At 44.7% G+C, this 18,041-nt stretch overlaps 2 protein-coding genes across 7 annotated transcripts in view; both read right to left on the reverse strand.

Moving 5' to 3' along the window:
* The window catches only part of LOC137433773 (protein disulfide-isomerase A5), a 489,740-nt gene that overhangs the window by 366,778 nt on the left and 104,921 nt on the right, over window positions 1–18,041 (reverse strand). The gene's annotated exons all lie outside the window — the stretch shown is intronic.
* The window catches only part of COL6A2 (collagen type VI alpha 2 chain), a 175,008-nt gene continuing 157,845 nt past the window's right edge, over window positions 879–18,041 (reverse strand). For all 6 annotated transcript variants that reach the window (XM_078786120.1, XM_078786119.1, XM_078786117.1 and 3 more), the window contains 6 exons: window positions 16,212–16,257; window positions 15,513–15,665; window positions 11,025–11,227; window positions 6,187–6,436; window positions 6,041–6,079; window positions 879–2,488 (listed from right to left, as the gene is read on the reverse strand). In XM_078786120.1, coding sequence (XP_078642246.1) covers window positions 1,848–2,488; window positions 6,041–6,079; window positions 6,187–6,436; window positions 11,025–11,227; window positions 15,513–15,665; window positions 16,212–16,257 — 1,332 coding nt within the window. In that variant the 3' untranslated portion in view covers window positions 879–1,847. The remainder of the gene's footprint in view (window positions 2,489–6,040; window positions 6,080–6,186; window positions 6,437–11,024; window positions 11,228–15,512; window positions 15,666–16,211; window positions 16,258–18,041) is intronic.

The raw sequence follows: 18,041 nt of genomic DNA on the forward strand, positions 1-18,041 counted from the left end.
ACGGATTTGGACAAAACTTTGTGGACAGGTTGTGTGTGTGACAAGGACTAATCAATTCGATTTTGGCGAAGATCTGAATATGGATTCGGATAAGAGAATTATTTAATTATGAAGTGATTCTTCACCATCGAGAGATCGGGTGAAAAGGCATATAATAACATGATATTTAAAAAAGTAATGGACGGATTTGGACAAAACTTTGTGGACAGGTTGTGTGTGTGATAAGGACTAATCATTTCGATTTTGGTGAAGATCTGAATATGGATTCGGATAAGATAATTATTTAATTTTTAAGTGATTCTTCACCATTGAGAGATCGGGTGAAAAGGGATATATAACATGATATTTTTAAAAGTTATGGACGAGTTATGATTAAACTTTGTGGATGGGTTGGTTTGGTAACAAGAACAAGCCGATTAGATTTTGGTTCAGGTGCGAATCCAGATCTGACCAATCAGTGGGATACAAACCATAAACTGTTCAACCTGGCAGAGGTATAAGCTCCACCGAGTGTTGTTCTAGTTTAAACTGCATCACCACACCAGATGTGCTGATGGTCGGTTTTTCAAAACAATAGCACCATGGTTCGAGTTCATGTGATAAAATTGATCATGACGTCACGGACCGTCGATATGCAAGGTTTTGGACCGAGATTGTCGCAATAGATAAAACATTTTGCTACTTCCTTCTATACAAACTAGATGTGGTTGAAGATAAAATAATCAAACTGTTTATGTGGATTTAGGTGTCGAAAAATAAAAATGTAGACATTTGTTTTAGCGACTTCGACTCTCACAGGTTACAATATCTCAGCATTGCCCACTTGTGTGTTGCGAAGAAGAATATTAAGCTACCTGGAATGAAAATGCAAACATCGGTGGCACAAATAAATCCATTTGTTTATATAAATCCACAACATGAATGATTAAAGGATCTGAAAGCACCTGGGAGTACGTTTAACAGTTTGTTTTCTTTCATGATATTCAGACCAGTAACAACTTCCTGAACAGGTCGACTCGAACAGGTAAAGAAAAGCAAACAAAATGTAAAAGTGCAAATTCGCAAATTCGATTGTGCACACACTTTGATTCCAAAACATTTCTGAAAGTTATAAAACATGGATATCGGGAATGGGTAAAATTCTTGGAAAACGAGGTGTGTTCGATTATTGCTCCCTGACACTCCGTTCACGGAACGATGTACTGAAACCCCTTAGGTGAACACTACCTGTCGATATAACATCCTTATTTTGGCCTCCTTGAAATGCTGCTCAAACATGACCACCACAGCAAGTGAATTATGGAGTATTATTTAACAATCTGAAATATTGACTGATAACATTTGCACAATGATGGAATTTTGAGCCTCCCCTTCCCTCTTCCCACCCTAACAACCTAAACTCGCTCACCTGCTAAATATGTACTGTATATGACGGACTCATCCTATGTGTAAAATAGGCGGTGTAAGATTTGGGAAGTAAATTGCATTGCTGGTATTTTTCACTTGCTCGAAGTTTGCTGTACTTCAACATGCAGTGTTTATCGCACAAATCTCATCAACAGGTATTTCATTTGGTGTGTAAATCCTATCTGTATAACATTCCAAATGCAAGTACTATATATATATAATGTACTTGTATGTTGGATGTCATGAAACGTTTCAATACATTGTAAACAGGAAGTAAAGTAGTATAGGCCTCAGATGAATCCTCAGAACGTACCCCACTGGGCTAGGCCGATCTTTAAGCACAACGTTGTGGTGACTGGAAGGTACTCGTTTCAAAGGTGTGTAAAGACTAAACTATTTGCCTGGAGCACCATCAAGACTGCGGAAGTGCATACATGTTTCTAGCAAACCCACGTGACGAAGCGTTTGAGGAATCGAGACGAAAAGAGCTCCTCGTAAGTCTTTACGTGGAAAATGGCGCCACGCTCTTTGAAGGTGAGCACCGACAGAGATTCCTTGTCCACGTTCGGCCCAATAGTGACGACACTGGTGGCGACGTCACGTTCACGAAGACTACCGAGCGCGGCCTCTATCGCACGTTTCTCTTCGGGGTTTGCTAGGCCCAAACTGCCCGATGATGTTACAAACACGAAGGAAACTTCAGCGGCCCGCCGTGCACCGTTGCTCACGTCACCTCGTCCTGGTTCCACCACGTTCTTGAGGACATAGGTTATGGCATCGACAAGAGAATGCGCAGAGTCCAGGTAAGTAATTTTTCCCAAAGCCTCGTGCACATCTGTCCGACTACCTGTGAAGCCCAGTTCCAGGTGCTGTTCGTCGGTACCACCGTACTGCACTATGGCGACTCGCGCCCCCGCTTCGGCCAGAGAGGTCGAATCTGCCGAAGATGACAGCAGGTCGTCGGACGCTCTACCTACAAAACGTAGCATTTGCTTGAAGTTTCTGGCTCCTGTCCTCTCTGATCCATCCAGTAAAAAGATGGCATCAACAGGCCGTTGCATGCAAGGGGCCACAACCAGCTCTGGGGGAGGGCGAGGGATTATGGCAGAAGATTAAACCAATGCAGAATGAATGATTCCGTATGATTTCACACTTGATGTCCTCTATCTGCACCGAGCTTGAGAGAATAACAGTGATTGCTGAAAATCTATCAAACTTATAGTTCCTGAAAGTCACCATCAACCATTGCTCAAGTAATTTCATTTTGGGACAACATCATTACTCAATACAGCAGTATTCGTGAAACGAGGATGTTCCATGGACTGTTTGCTGTATGCAGAATCCGTTACACTTAGGTCCCCCCAATCCTCCAAGAAAAAGGTACATCATAAATTGATAGTCATCCGTTTAAACCTGCACCCCACTCCACCAACTCCACTTTTGAAGGAGACAATGAGACGGACACACGCTTCCACTTTAAGTGACACAATAAACCCAATGGACAGCACACGTGACTGTGAACATTACACAATAACTTCATAAAGTCCACATGTAGTCAATTCAGATCAACACAGTGTATTACACGCAGCGGGGGCACCGAATACACTGCTCCATATGATCCACCACTGTGTCCAGGCCGCACGGGACCTGGTGTACGTGCCGAGACATTGTCCTCCTTACGGAGCCAAAGGAACGGTGTGAACGAAGCGTTACCAGGTTGCTTACCACACATCAAAATAAACGTGGCAAGGAATAGAAACCATACCATTTATGAGGATTAAATATGGCACCGGATGATGAGCAATGCAATAGCAAGACTTTATCACCGGGAGGCAGCAGATCGCTGTGATGGACAAGTTGTGATAAAGAACATCATGATCACACGTGATGTAAACACCTAGGATAGCACACGGCTGTGCCTTTCTAGTCCTTAATGTATGCTGTACTTTCAATGTCGAATGTTTTACAGTACCTTCAGAAAGTATTCACATCCCTTGACTTTTTCACATTTTGTTGTTACGGCCTGAATTTAAAATGCATTAAACTGAGATTTTTCATCACTGTTCTGCACATAATACCCCAGAATGTCAAGGTTTTAAAAAAATTCAAGAAATTTTGACAAAATAATGCAAAATGAAATGCATAGATATCGAATTTACATAAGTATTCAAACACCTGAGTTCATACTTTGTAGAAGTGACTGTCAGCAATTACAGGTTCGAGCCTTCTTGGATATGTCTGTATAAGCTTTTCCCCTCTGGATTTGGAGAGTTTCTCCCATTCTTCCTTGCAGATTTGCTCAAGCTCTGTCAAGTTGCATGGGGAGTGTCGGTGAACAGAAAAGTTCAAGTGTTTCCACAGATTCTAAATGGGATTCAAGTCTGGTCTTTGGCTGGGCCACTCAACGACTCTCACATTCTTGTTCTGAGCCATTTCCGTGTTGCTTTGGTTGTATGCTTGGGGTCATTGTCCTGTTGGAACGTAAATCGTCGTCACAGTCTAAGGTCTTTTGCATTCTGAAGCAGGTTCTCCTCAAGGTTTTGCTTGTATTTGGCTCCATTAATTGTCTCCTCTATCCTTAAAAGTCTCCAGTCCCTGCTGCTGAAGAGCATCCCCATAGCATGATGCTGCCACCACCATGCTTCACGGTATGGATGGTATTAGATCGATAATGAGCTGTGCTCAGTTTCCACCAGACGTAGTGCTTTGCATTCAGGCCAAGGAGTTCAATTTACATCTCATCAGACCACAGAATCTCTTGCCCCATGCTCAGAGATTTTCACGTGCTTTTTTGCAAACTCCAGGTGTGCTGTCTTGTGCCTTTTTCTCAGGAGTAGCTTCCATCTGGCCACTCTCCTCTAAAGCCTAGATTTGTGAAGTGCTGCAGAGACTGTTGTCTTTCCTACAGGTTCTCCCATTTCAGCCAAGGAACTCTGTAGTTCTGTCAGAGTGGTCTTTAGATTCTTGGTCACCTCTGACCAAGGTCCATCTTGCCCGGTTGCTCAGTTTGGTCGGACGTCCAGCTCAAGGACGAGTCTGCATAGTTTCCATATTTTTTCCATTTCCTAATGATGGTTCACTGTGCTCTTGGGAACTTTCAACACTCTAGAAATTGTTTTATACCCTTCACCAGATCTATGTCTCCTCACATTTTTATCTCGGAGTTCTACGGACAGTTCCTTGGACTTCCTGGTCGAGTTTCTGCTCTGACATGCACTCTCAACTGTGGGACCTTATATAGAAAGGTGTGTTTCTTTCTAAATCATGTCCAATCAAGTGAATTGGCCACAGGTGGACTCCGATCAAGTTGTAGAGATATCTCAACGATGAGCAAACGAAATTGGATGCACCTCAGCTCAATTTGGAGTGTTATTGACAACAAGACATTTCAGCTTTTCATTTTTCATTAACTTGTAAAAGTTTCTATAACAAGTTCTACTTTGACATTATGGGGTATTATATGTAGACCAGTGACAAAAAATCTCAATTTACTCCATTTCAAATTCAGGCTGTAACAACAAAATGTGAAAAAGTCAAGAGGTGAATACTTTGTGAAGGCGCTGTATGTCTTTAATGGTCACTTTAATAGGCCCAAACAAACGTGCGGGAGGACCTTGGGCAGAGTATATTAACGCCAGTGTGACTTGGTGGCTCCCTAAGATTTCTGAGTCGTGGGGACTCAGAAAATCTTCCTTGCACGTAAGCCTTATCTTGAATAAATTCTCTTGTACATTGTTTGGAGTTCTAAAGTGCTTTCCTAAGTAATGCGTAAAGGTGAAATCCCTGACACCATGTATGAAGATGTATGTCCTCAGCGTTGCTGTTCCCATTTTACCAATCCCATTCAGGAGTTACAGTACCTTGTTCACCATGTACATATCGCTCAGCACCTTCATTCAGCCAGACCACTTTGCATTGCAACTGTACGGATGAATACGATTGGTTTAGGACTTTGGCTACATATTCAGATGAAGAAGATTCCATCAGCAGCATCGACGTTATTCGTCTCTCTAACCTCTAAACAATAACGACGTGGACGCTCTCTGCAGACTGCGGAGCTTTGAAGGAGCAAAATTATTTAATTTTGCATTGCGCTTTAGCAGCGCAGGAATTACTCATGACCTCTGCCACCAAAGGTGTCTTCACTTCCGTCTATTTGTCTGTCTTTCTGTGAACAGGATTTCTCAAAAAGTTAGGGACAGATTCGTAGGAAATGTGGTGGACAGGTTGGGTGTGTGACAAGGACTAATTCATTAGATTTTGGTGAAAAGATCCGGATCCGGAAACGATAATTATTTAATTTTTTAAGCCATTCACCAATGAGGACCAAAAATGTTATGTGGCATGATGTCACAAGAAGGTGTGGATTAGTTATAACAATAAGTTGTGGATGAGTTGGTTATGTGACAAGAACAAGCCCATTAGATTTTGGTTCAGGTCAGAGTCCAGATCCGACCAATCAGTGGGGGATGCAAGCCATAAACTGTACAGCCTGGCAGAGGTGTGCGCTCTACCTAGTGCTGTTCCAGTTGCTCTCGCCTGAGGGGAGCGTATTGCATTTGAGTCCGTTTGTCTGTCTGTTTGACTGTCTGTTTGTCTGTTTGTTTGTCCGCACAGAATAAATATGATTTACCTGGACCACAGCTCATTTCAGGACAAATGTACTTCGGTTCTGCAACAACAAGGCAAAGAAAACGATAATTAGATGCTGATAGACATTCCATGGTATGTCCTGGTTATGCAATCCTAGACTAAAACATATAGTCACAGGTTGTTTACCTGGACAGATCTGCTTTTCAATCTTGTTGATGGTCTCTTCTGCCACAAGGTCCGCAAACTGGGACATTCCGTGGATGTTCTCAGACTTGCCACATGTGATCGACTTCAGCGTGTCCGTGTCCTGCTGTCTCTGGAACATGTCCCCGATACCGATGGCGTTGACGTTGACACCTGCGTTGCAGAGCGCCTGCAGGTTGTCGTCCTTGTCGCGTGGATCATAACGACCGTCGGTAATCACGATGGCAGACACCTGAGAGACGGAATACCTGCGGGGTCAATATCTCTGAACATCCTCTTATTGATTAAAAAGATTTAGGTCGAATCATCAAACGTCGTTTGCAAATCTGACGGGATGTCAATTGAAGATGGCAGTTCATGTTCACCTTTCAAAACAAGGTAAATACATCAATTAATTATTTTTCAAAGGTGTGCGTGGTGTGGAAATAAATATTCCGTTTGAAAGATAAAATTACGAGGTTCTTCCTAACCTGAGTGAAGTTCTCTATTAAGGCCAGTGGCTCAAACATACCTTCTTTATATGGCCTGGTAGGTACAGGTATTTCATTAGGATTAGCATGAAATCCGGTTTTAGCAAACTTGGTCCTCTTCCTTCTACCTCATTTTCCTTCTTCACAAACAAACCTTTATAGCCTGGTAGGTACAGGTATTTCATTAGGATTAGCATGAAATCCGGTTTTAGCAAACTTGGTCCGCTTCCGTCTACCTCATTTTCTTTCTTCTCAAACATACCTTCTTTATATGGCCTGGTAGGTATATCATTAGGATTAGCATGAAATCCGGTTTTAGCAAACTTGGTCCTCTTCCTTCTACCTCATTTTCCTTCTTCACAAACAAACCTTTATAGCCTGGTAGGTACAGGTATTTCATTAGGATTAGCATGAAATCCGGTTTTAGCAAACTTGGTCCTCTTCCTTCTACCTCATTTTCCTTCTTCACAAACAAACCTTTATAGCCTGGTAGGTACAGGTATTTCATTAGGATTAGCATGAAATCCGGTTTTAGCAAACTTGGGCCGCTTCCGTCTACCTCATTTTCCTTCTTCTCAAACAAACCTTTATAGCCTGGTAGGTACAGGTATTTCATTAGGATTAGCATGAAATCCGGTTTTTGCAAACTTGGTCCGCTTCCTTCTACCTCACTTTCCTTCTTCTCAAACATACCTTCTTTATATGGCCTGGTAGGTATTTCATGAGGATTAGCATGAAATCCGGTTTTAGCAAACTTGGTCCTTTTCCTTCTACCCCATTTTCCTTCTTCTCAAACAAACCTTCTTTATATGGCCTGGTAGGTATTTCATTAGGATTAGCATGAAATCCGGTTTTAGCAAACTTGGTCTGCTTCCGTCTACCTCATTTTCCTTCTTCTCAAACAAACCTTTATAGCCTGGTAGGTACAGGTATTTCATTAGGATTAGCATGAAATCCGGTTTTTGCAAACTTGCTCCGCTTCCTTCTACCTCACTTTCCTTCTTCTCAAACATACCTTCTTTATATGGCCTGGTAGGTATTTCATTAGGATTAGCATGAAATCCGGTTTTAGCAAACTTGGTCCTTTTCCTTCTACCCCATTTTCCTTCTTCTCAAACAAACCTTCTTTATATGGCCTGGTAGGTATTTCATTAGGATTAGCATGAAATCCGGTTTTAGCAAACTTGGTCCTTTTCCTTCTACCCCATTTTCCTTCTTCTCAAACATACCTTCTTTATATGGCCTGGTAGGTATTTCATTAGGATTAGCATGAAATCCGGTTTTAGCAAACTTGGTCCGCTTCCTTCTACCTCATTTTCCTTCTTCTCAAACATACCTTCTTTATATGGCCTGGTAGGTATTTCATTAGGATTAGCATGAAATCCGGTTTTAGCAAACTTGGTCCCCTTCCTTCGACCTCATTTTCCTTCTTCTCAAACATACCTTCTTTATATGGCCTGGTAGGTATTTCATTAGGATTAGCATGAAATCCGGTTTTAGCAAACTTGGTCCTCTTCCTTCCACCTCATTTTCCTTCTTCTCAAACAAACCTTTATATGGAAGGGTAGGTACAGGTATTTCATTAGGATTAGCATGAAATCCGGTTTTAGCAAACTTGGTCCTCTTCCTTCTACCTCATTTTCCTTCTTCTCAAACAAACCTTTATATGGAAGGGTAGGTACAGGTATTTCATTAGGATTAGCATGAAATCCGGTTTTAGCAAACTTGGTCCTCTTCCTTCTACCTCATTTTCCTTCTTCTCAAACATACCTTCTTTATATAGCCTGGTAGGTACAGGTATTTCATTAGGATTAGCATGAAATCCGGTTTTAGCAAACTTGGTCCGCTTCCTTCTACCTCATTTTCTTTCTTCTCAAACATACCTTCTTTATATGGCCTGGTAGGTATTTCATTAGGATTAGCATGAAATCCGGTTTTAGCAAACTTGGGCCGCTTCCTTCTACCTCATTTTCTTTCTTCTCAAACATACCTTCTTTATATGGCCTGGTAGGTATTTCATTAGGATTAGCATGAAATCCGGTTTTCGCAAACTTGGGCCGCTTCCTTCTACCTCATTTTCCTTCTTCTCAAACAAACATTTATAGCCTGGTAGGTACAGGTATTTCATTAGGATTAGCATGAAATCCGGTTTTAGCAAACTTGGTCCGCTTCCTTCTACCTCATTTTCCTTCTTCTCAAACAAACCTTTATAGCCTGGTAGGTACAGGTATTTCATTAGGATTAGCATGAAATCCGGTTTTCGCAAACTTGGTCCTCTTCCTTCTACCTCATTTTCCTTCTTGTCAAACAAACCTTTATATAGCCTGGTAGGTACAGGTATTTCATTAGGATTAGCATGAAATCCGGTTTTAGCAAACTTGGTCCGCTTCCTTCTACCTCATTTTCCTTCTTCTCAAACATACCTTCTTTATATGGCCTGGTAGGTATTTCATTAGGATTAGCATGAAATCCGGTTTTAGCAAACTTGGTCTGCTTCCTTCTACCTCATTTTCCTTCTTCTCAAACAAACCTTCTTTATATGGCCTGGTAGGTATTTCATTAGGATTAGCATGAAATCTGGTTTTAGCAAACTTGGTCCCCTTCCTTCTACCTCATTTTCCTTCTTCTCAAACATACCTTCTTTATATGGCCTGGTAGGTATTTCATTAGGATTAGCATGAAATCCGGTTTTAGCAAACTTGGTCTGCTTCCTTCTACCTCATTTTCCTTCTTCTCAAACAAACCTTCTTTATATGGCCTGGTAGGTATTTCATTAGGATTAGCATGAAATCTGGTTTTAGCAAACTTGGTCCCCTTCCTTCTACCTCATTTTCCTTCTTCTCAAACAAACCTTCTTTATATAGCATGGTAGGTACAGGTATTTCATTAGGATTAGCATGAAATCCGGTTTTCGCAAACTTGGTCCTCTTCCTTCTACCTCATTTTCCTTCTTCTGAAACACCACGCTTACTTTCAACATCTGCTCCAACATCTGCTCTTCACTTCCTCCATGGATGACATCACCAGATGAAAATCTTTCCAGTCTAGAAAGTTGATACCAATGCGCCCTGGAGTCATAAAATTCAAGCCTTGAGCTTTCTCTACGCCAGCAGAGATTTTCTAAGTGGATTTCCAGTTGAAAACAGATGTGGACAGTAAATGGGAGTTATGGGATGTACCTGCCATAGTGAGTAAGATGCAGGACTGATCATTGGGTTTATCATACGAGTCCTGCAGAACCCTTTTTGAGGAACTTCTCAACATCAAAGGGAGGCCACCGCATATGAGAAACGCATAACGGCTGCTGGAAAACCATCTTCAAAATACCATACGACTGCCATACCATACAATCACATTTCCTTCAAAATACCATACGACTCATTCAATCACAAACACAAACGAATGCAGTCTATGTCCGTGCTGTTGATTTAGCGTCCTGTGTGTGAATGTAACATTGGCGTGCAAAGAGAAAAATAAAAGGTCGAGATTTACGAGTAGGATGGCATATGACCTTTGGCCGAGGCTGTCAAGCAGGATGGCATCTGACCTTTGGCTGAGGCTGTCGAGCAGGATGGCATCTGACCTTTGGCTGAGGCTGTAGAGCAGGATGGCATCTGACCTTTGGCCTCGGCTGTCGAGCAGGATGGCATCTGACCTTTGACCTCGGCTGTCGAGCAGGATGGCATCTGACCTTTGGCCTCGGCTGTCGAGCAGGATGGCATCTGACCGTCGGCCTCGGCTGTCGAGCAGGATGGCATCTGACCTTTGGCCTGGGCTGTCGAGTAGGATGGCATCTGACCTTTGGCCTGGGCTGTCGAGCAGGATGGCATCTGACCTTTGGCCGAGGCTGTCGAGTAGGATGGCATCTGACCTTTGGCCTAGGCTGTCGAGTAGGATGTCATCTGACCTTTGGCCGAGGCTGTCGAGCACGATGGCATCTGACCTTTGACCTAAGCTGCAAGCAGGATCGCATCAGATCTTTGGCTGAGGCTGTCGAGCAGGATGGCATCTGACCTTTGGCTGAGCCTGTCGAGCAGGATGGCATCTAACCTTTGACTGAGGCTGTCGAGCAGGATGGCATCTGACCTTTGGCTGAGGCTGTCGAGCAGGATGGCATCTGACCTTTGGCCGAGGCTGTCGAGCAGGATGGTATCTGACCTTTGGCCTAATCTGCAAGCTTAATGACGTTTTTGCAGCGTTTGTCCACTTTATACAAGTTTATAATGTACATTTAATTTTGTCACTTCAACTATTGCCTCCTAAAACAACTCAGGTATGGCACATGTGTTAGAAATGATAATAATTTAAAGGTTTGCATTACACATAGCGGCGAAGTCTGAAGGAGCTCACCAACACTCCAGCACGCTTCCCTGTCTTAACAAGCATGTCGTAGGCATACTTCAGGGCGGATGGCGTCCACGTGCCTCCTGCAATCCACTCCAGCTTTTTCACTGCCTGTTTAAACGCCGAGAGGGTCGAGATCTTGGAGTCATCCATAATGACAGCTTCAAACGTGCCGCTGTGACTGTACTGCACCACACCCACGCGAACACCTGTGTATGTGCACACACAAAAGAGTTCAGTCTTGTATAATCTGGCACACATAAACCATAATGTTATAGTGTTGTGACAAATACCGTGGAGTCTTATACAAGTGTAACGTGTGTGTGTATGTGTGTGTCGTCGGTTGATAACTCCATATGCGGGTTTCAGAAGGTGCAACTGAGCCCTCCCAGGTCTCAAAGTATCCCCGTGTGTGTGTGTGTGTGTGTGTGTGTGTGTGTGTGTGTGTGTGTGTGTGTGTGTGTGTGTGTAAGTATGAGTGTGTGTGTTTGAATAAGTGTGTGCATGTAAATGTGTAAGTTGTTGTTGGCTGCTCTTTCCACACGTGGGTGGGTTTCAGGAGATGGAACGGAGACATACCAGGTCTCAAAGTATCCACCTCCATTAGCATGTGTGTCTTTGTTGTGTAGACACAACAACAACAACAACAACATGCATTTTAAGGCCATTTTCCCTGCTAGAGCGGGGGTTAGCCTTGCGGTCCACATGACAATCTTCTCCATCTTGCCCTATTTTCTGCATCTCTCCTTGTTAATCCCCTTGCCCGCATGTCTTCTTCCACCATCTTTAGCCAAGTCTTTCTCGGTCTTCCCCGGTCTTCTCGGTCTTCCTTCTACATTCATTTCCATCACTCTTCTCAACCAGTCACTTTCATCCTTCCTCAACACATGACCAAACCATCTCAACCTGTTCCTCTTCACAACATCAATCACAGGCTTTATTCCCATCATTTTTCGCAATTCATCATTTGTCTTCCTCTCTCTCAACGATACTCCGCACATCCATCGAACCATTCGCATTTCCACCCTTTCCAACCTTCGTTGCTGCTCTACGTTCATTACCCATGTCTCGCTCCCATAAATCATAACATTTCTCACACATGCAGCATACCCCTTTCCCTACAGCTTCAACGACACTCCCCTCCTCATCAGCACGCCACTCAGTTCCCGAAACTTCTTCCATGCACATCTCACTCTCGCAACCGTTGCCGAGTCTGATCCACCTTCTCCATTCAGCATGTCTCCGAGGTAGCAAAATGTTTTCACACCTTCCAGCTTCACGCCGTCTCCAAGATCCAACTCAACATTTCCTCCATCTGCAGCTCCCTCTGTGCACACCTTACACTTGAATGTAGCTGCCACACTGGTTAATGACCCTCTCAGACCGCTACATTTTTGATGAACCCACTCAGCGCACATTGTACATTGAATGGGGTTCACTCCGACACCCTTTCTACACACAGCACATGGCCACTTCCCAGTTCTTTCCACCTCACCACATGCTTTACCACTTGCCATCACCTTCGTCTTTCCGATATTCACCTTCAGACCTTTTGTCTCCATACATTCCTTCCACTTGTTCATCTTTTCCGTCAGTCCATCCATACTTTCCGCAATCAACACCAGATCATCTGCATACAACAACTCCCACGGTAAACCCTCCTTTACGTTCTGAGCCAGCACCTCCATCACAGCTACAAATAGTAGTGAACTTAGTACCGACCCCTGATGCACTCCCACCTTCACCTCAAACTCACCACTGTTCCCGTCCTTCGTCCTTACAGCTGTGCGCGCTCTTTTGTACATTGCCATCACTACTCTGATCAACCATTCTTCCACTCCTAACTTCCTCAATGCCCATGTCACTACTTCACGTGGAACCCTATCGAATGCTTTCTCCAGATCAACAAACCCAAGAAACAACTTCTTCCTCTTCTCCATGTACTTCTCCTGCAACTGCCTCACAATAAAAAGCACGTCTGTCGTTCCTCTTCCTGGCATAAATCCAAACTGCATTTCGTCGATCTTCACTTTCTTCCTTATCCTCTTCTCCAACACCCTTTCCAATACCTTCATTCCATGCTCCAATAACTTTATCGCTCGGTACGAGCCACACTCTAGAGGGTCACCTTTCCCCTTGTATAGAGGGACGAGGGTACTCAGTTCCCAATCCACTGGAATCCGGCCTTCTTTCACCGCCAGATTACAGATCTCTGTCATTCTCTTCACACCCCAACTTCCTGCTGCCTTCAACATATCTCCCACAACTCCCGTCGGCCCTCCCGCTTTTCTACTCTTCATCGCTTTTATCGCTTCCTCAACTTCCTTCTCAGTTATCTTCTCTGCCGTCCTAAAACTGGGTTACTCTCTATGTTGCCATCCCATTCATTCTCTGTATTCAACAGCATTTCCATATATCTTTTCCATCTTCCTTTAATTCCATCTGGGTCCACAACGATTTGTCCCACTTCATCCTTCAAGCAACTCACCCCCATCACATCACACCTCTCTTTCGCTATCTGCTTCGCAATCCTGAATACCGCTCTCTGACCCTCTTCCGAATCCAAGCGTTCTCCGAACATTTTCCTACACCTCCTGCGCCTTTGCTGCCTTCTTGGCTGCCTTATAACTTTCATGCTCTGCTGTTTCTGCTCCCGTACCCTTCGCCTTCTGCCACTCCTTGAACTTCTTCCTCTTCTCGTCAATCCTCTTTCCAACTTCATCATCCCACCGCCATGTTTCCGAGTGCCTCGGTGGTCCTTTTGTCCATCCACATACCTCACCAACGGCTCCCAACAGACTAGCTTTCATTGACATCCAACCACTTGGATGTAGACACATTGTCATCTGTCGACTTCATCCACAGGACTTGGATGTAGACATCTTTGTGTAGACACAAATTCATGAATATAAATGGTAAATGTAGTCTACAACCTCCACATTATAGTCATATACCATTGGTGCATTTGCAGGAATCAATTTGTTTCTTTTAATTAATTTTCAATCTTTATTATGACAGATGATTAATTGAGGTGATTCACAAGGCGGCACAACACTCGAGCGTGTGATGCACATGTACCTTGACGTCTATCTGCTGGATGTGCACCTTGAGGTTCTATCTGCTGGACGTGCACTTTGAGGTTCTATCTGCTGGACGTGCACCTTGAGGTTCTATCTGCTGGACGTGCACCTTGAGGGTCTATCTGCTGGACGTGCACCTTGAGGTTCTATCTGCTGCATTTGTACCTTGAGGGTCTATATGCTGCACATGTACATTGAGGGTATATCTGCTGCACATGTACATTGAGGGTATATCTGTTGCACATGCACACAGAGGGTCTATATGCTGCACATGTGCATCGAGGGTCTATCTGCTGCATATGTACATTGAGGGTATATCAGCTGCACTGTGCATTGTGGTATATCTACTGCACATGTTCCTTGAGGTCTATCTGCTGCATTTGTACCTTGTGGTCTATCTGTTGCACATGTACCTTGAGGGTCTATCTGCTGCATGTGTACCTTGAGGTCCATCTGCTGCACATGTAATCTGATGTCTAACTTCTGCATGTGTACCTTGATGTGTATCTGCTACATATTTACTCTGAGGTCTATCTTCTGCACATGTATCTAGGTGTATCTGCTGTGCATGTACCTTAAGGGACAGTCTGCTGCACAAGTAGATTGAGGATATATCTGCTATGTGAGTACCTTGAGGGACAGTCTGCTATGTGAGTACCTTGAGGGACAGTCTGCTATGTGAGTACCTTGAGGGACAGTCTGCTATGTGAGTACCTTGAGGGACAGTCTGCTATGTGAGTACCTTGAGGGACAGTCTGCTATGTGAGTACCTTGAGGGACAGTCTGCTATGTGAGTACCTTGAGGGACGGTCTGCTATGTGAGTACCTTGAGGGACAGTCTGCCATGTGAGTACCTTGAGGGACAGTCTGCTATGTGAGTACCTTGAGGGACAGTCTGATATGTGAGTACCTTGAGGGACAGTCTGATATGTGAGTACCTTGAGGGACAGTCTGATATGTGAGTACCTTGAGGGACAGTCTGCTATGTGAGTACCTTGAGGGACAGTCTGCTATGTGAGTACCTTGAGGGACAGTCTGCTATGTGAGTACCTTGAGGGACAGTCTGCTATGTGAGTACCTTGAGCGACAGTCTGCCATGTGAGTACCTTGAGGGACAGTCTGCCATGTGAGAACCTTGAGGGACAGTCTGCCATGTGAGTACCTTGAGGGACAGTCTGATATGTGAGTACCTTGAGCGACAGTCTGCTATGTGAGTACCTTGAGGGACAGTCTGCTATGTGAGTACCTTGAGCGACAGTCTGCTATGTGAGTACCTTGAGGGACAGTCTGCTATGTGAGTACCTTGAGGGACAGTCTGATATGTGAGTACCTTGAGGGACAGTCTGATATGTGAGTACCTTGAGGGACAGTCTGATATGTGAGTACCTTGAGGGACAGTCTGATATGTGAGTACCTTGAGGGTCCGAAGTGTTCTTGGCCAGCGTGCCGAGTCGACTAACGACGTTGATGACGAAGTTCTTCTCCAGGGTAAAGTTGGATTGTCCGATGCTCTCAGAGCTGTCGAGAACAAAGATGAGGTCCACAGCCCCACAGGTCTTTTCACAGTCTGAAAGGGTTAAAAAGTACATAATATATAATCAGAAACAAAAATAGATGAACAAACGTCATAACAAGAACGAGTTTATTTACAAACATTAGAATGCTGAAACTATCTCATACTGATGGAAGGTTTGAGAGAATGTTCCGATGTTATAGGAGCTGAACCATCATATGGAGCGTTATTTGTAAATGCCATGAAGGTTGGCAATGCCTATTCCGAGTCTCAACTCATTCGTCACCCAAACTTTATCAACAACACTACTCAAAAATAAATAAATAAATGTATATATATTGCCTCGAGTGGGCTGATGGTCACTTCTTGAGATTTGGGGGACCCCCCCCCCCCCCGTGCCCCTTAGGAGTGCCCCTGATCTGAAATCGAAAAATCTAACACAGAGTGATACCGAAATTTCAAGGCTAACCCCCCCCCCCCCTTCCACTCCCCCGCGCCCACTCCCCTCGGAAACCTGAAACTAGAAAGACGACCTGTGGATGAAGAGTTTGAGAAACAGACTGTAAGCCCTCTCACAGGTATGACGTCACCCACACTCACCACAACAGCCACAGGTCTCTCGGATCATGGACATAACTTCACATTCCTGAAGGAAAACAAGCACATCATCTCTTCGTGTTCGTCACTTCATATCTCAAAAAGCATAAACTCAAATAGAGAAATTAATAAATTTCACTCATGTGCTGAAGATTACTCCATATGGAGCTTCAAATGATGTTACCTCTTCTTCCATTGATTCTTTCAACCTTTCCCATTTTGTTCCTCTGCAGGAATTGTTCCTCACTTTCGTGTTATTCCTCCTTTTCCCTTTGTGTATGTCCATCACCTCTCCAACCCCTACCCTTTGGTAGTAAACCCGGTGCCCATTGTCGTTTAGCTCCTCCATGACCCGAGACCCTTAACACATCTCCGCATTTACACATGTAATTCATAGATGGCCTTGTTCATACAACATCAAACGGGTTCATCTCACATCACAAACACGAGTCCTCATGTAGCATCACTTTCTGTCTGGAATGTCATGGTACGAATGTACCATTCTGAGGATCAGGGGATAATCAGAAACACAAGGACATGAAATGCAAAGCGCATAACGTGCATCATGGCAGCTTTAAAAAAAGATCTTCTTCTTCTTCTTTCATACACAGCACAAGACTACGGGGTATCATCATTGGCTGAGTGAACGGCTATGCTGCTGACGTAATACCCTGTCGTGGTTAGAGCTGGAATTTGTAATTTGGCCAGGGTGCCAGCGATAGCTCGCCTACTCTTCGCAAAGGACAACGTGAAGGAACTTTAATGTCCATAAACGAATGCGAGCAGACGGGACACCCATTTAACATCCATACGAGAGACAGCACACACATCGATAAATCACCCTGCCCGTGAAACACCCTGGCGACAGTTTATAGCTTGGTCGGGACCCAGGCTATATGGCTTAGAGGCGAGTGTGCGTAAAGACGAGGGTGCGTAGAGGCGAGTGTGCGTAGAGGCGAGTGTGCGTAGAGGCGAGTGTGCATAGAGGTGAGTGTGCATAGAGGCGAGTGTGCGTAGAGGCGAGTGTGCGTAGAGCCTAGACGCGAGTGTGCATAGAGACAAGTGTGCATAGAGGCGAGTGTGCGTAGAGGCGAGTGTGCGTAGAGGTGAGTGTGCATAGAGGCGAGTGTGCGTAGAGGTGAGTGTGCGTAGAGGCGAGTGTGCGTAGAGGTGAGTGTGCGTAGAGGCGAGTGTGCGTAGAGGTGAGTGTGCATAGAGGCGAGTGTGCATAGAGGCGAGTGTGCATAGAGGCGAGTGTGCATAGAGGCGAGTGTGCGTAGAGGTGAGTGTGCGTAGAGCCTAGAGGCGAGTGTGCATAGAGGCCAGTGTGCGTAGAGGCGAGTGTGCGTAGAGGCGAGTGTGCGTAGAGGTGAGTGTGTGTAGAGGCGAGTGTGCATAGAGGCGAGTGTGCATAGAGGCGAGTGTGCATAGAGGCGAGTGTGCGTAGAGGTGAGTGTGCGTAGAGGTGAGTGTGTGTAGAGGCGAGTGTGCATAGAGACAAGTGTGCATAGAGGCGAGTGTGCGTAGAGGCGAGTGTGCGTAGAGGTGAGTGTGTGTAGAGACGAGTGTGCATAGAGGCGAGTGTGCATAGAGGCGAGTGTGTGTAGAGGGGAGTGTGCATAGAGCCGAGAGGCGAGTGTGCATAGAGGCGAGTGTGCATAGAGGCGAGTGTGCATAGAGGCGAATGTGCGTAGAGGCGAGTGTGCGTAGAGGCGAGTGTGCATAGAGGCGAGTGTGCGTAGAGGTGAGTGTGTGTAGAGGCGAGTGTGCATAGAGGCGAGTGTGCGTAGAGGGGAGTGTGCGTAGAGCCTAGAGGCGAGTGTGCGTAGAGGC

Source organism: Myxine glutinosa, chromosome 10, assembly GCF_964187855.1.
Source record: "Myxine glutinosa chromosome 10, kmMyxGlut1.1, whole genome shotgun sequence".
Classification (NCBI taxonomy): domain Eukaryota; kingdom Metazoa; phylum Chordata; class Myxini; order Myxiniformes; family Myxinidae; genus Myxine; species Myxine glutinosa.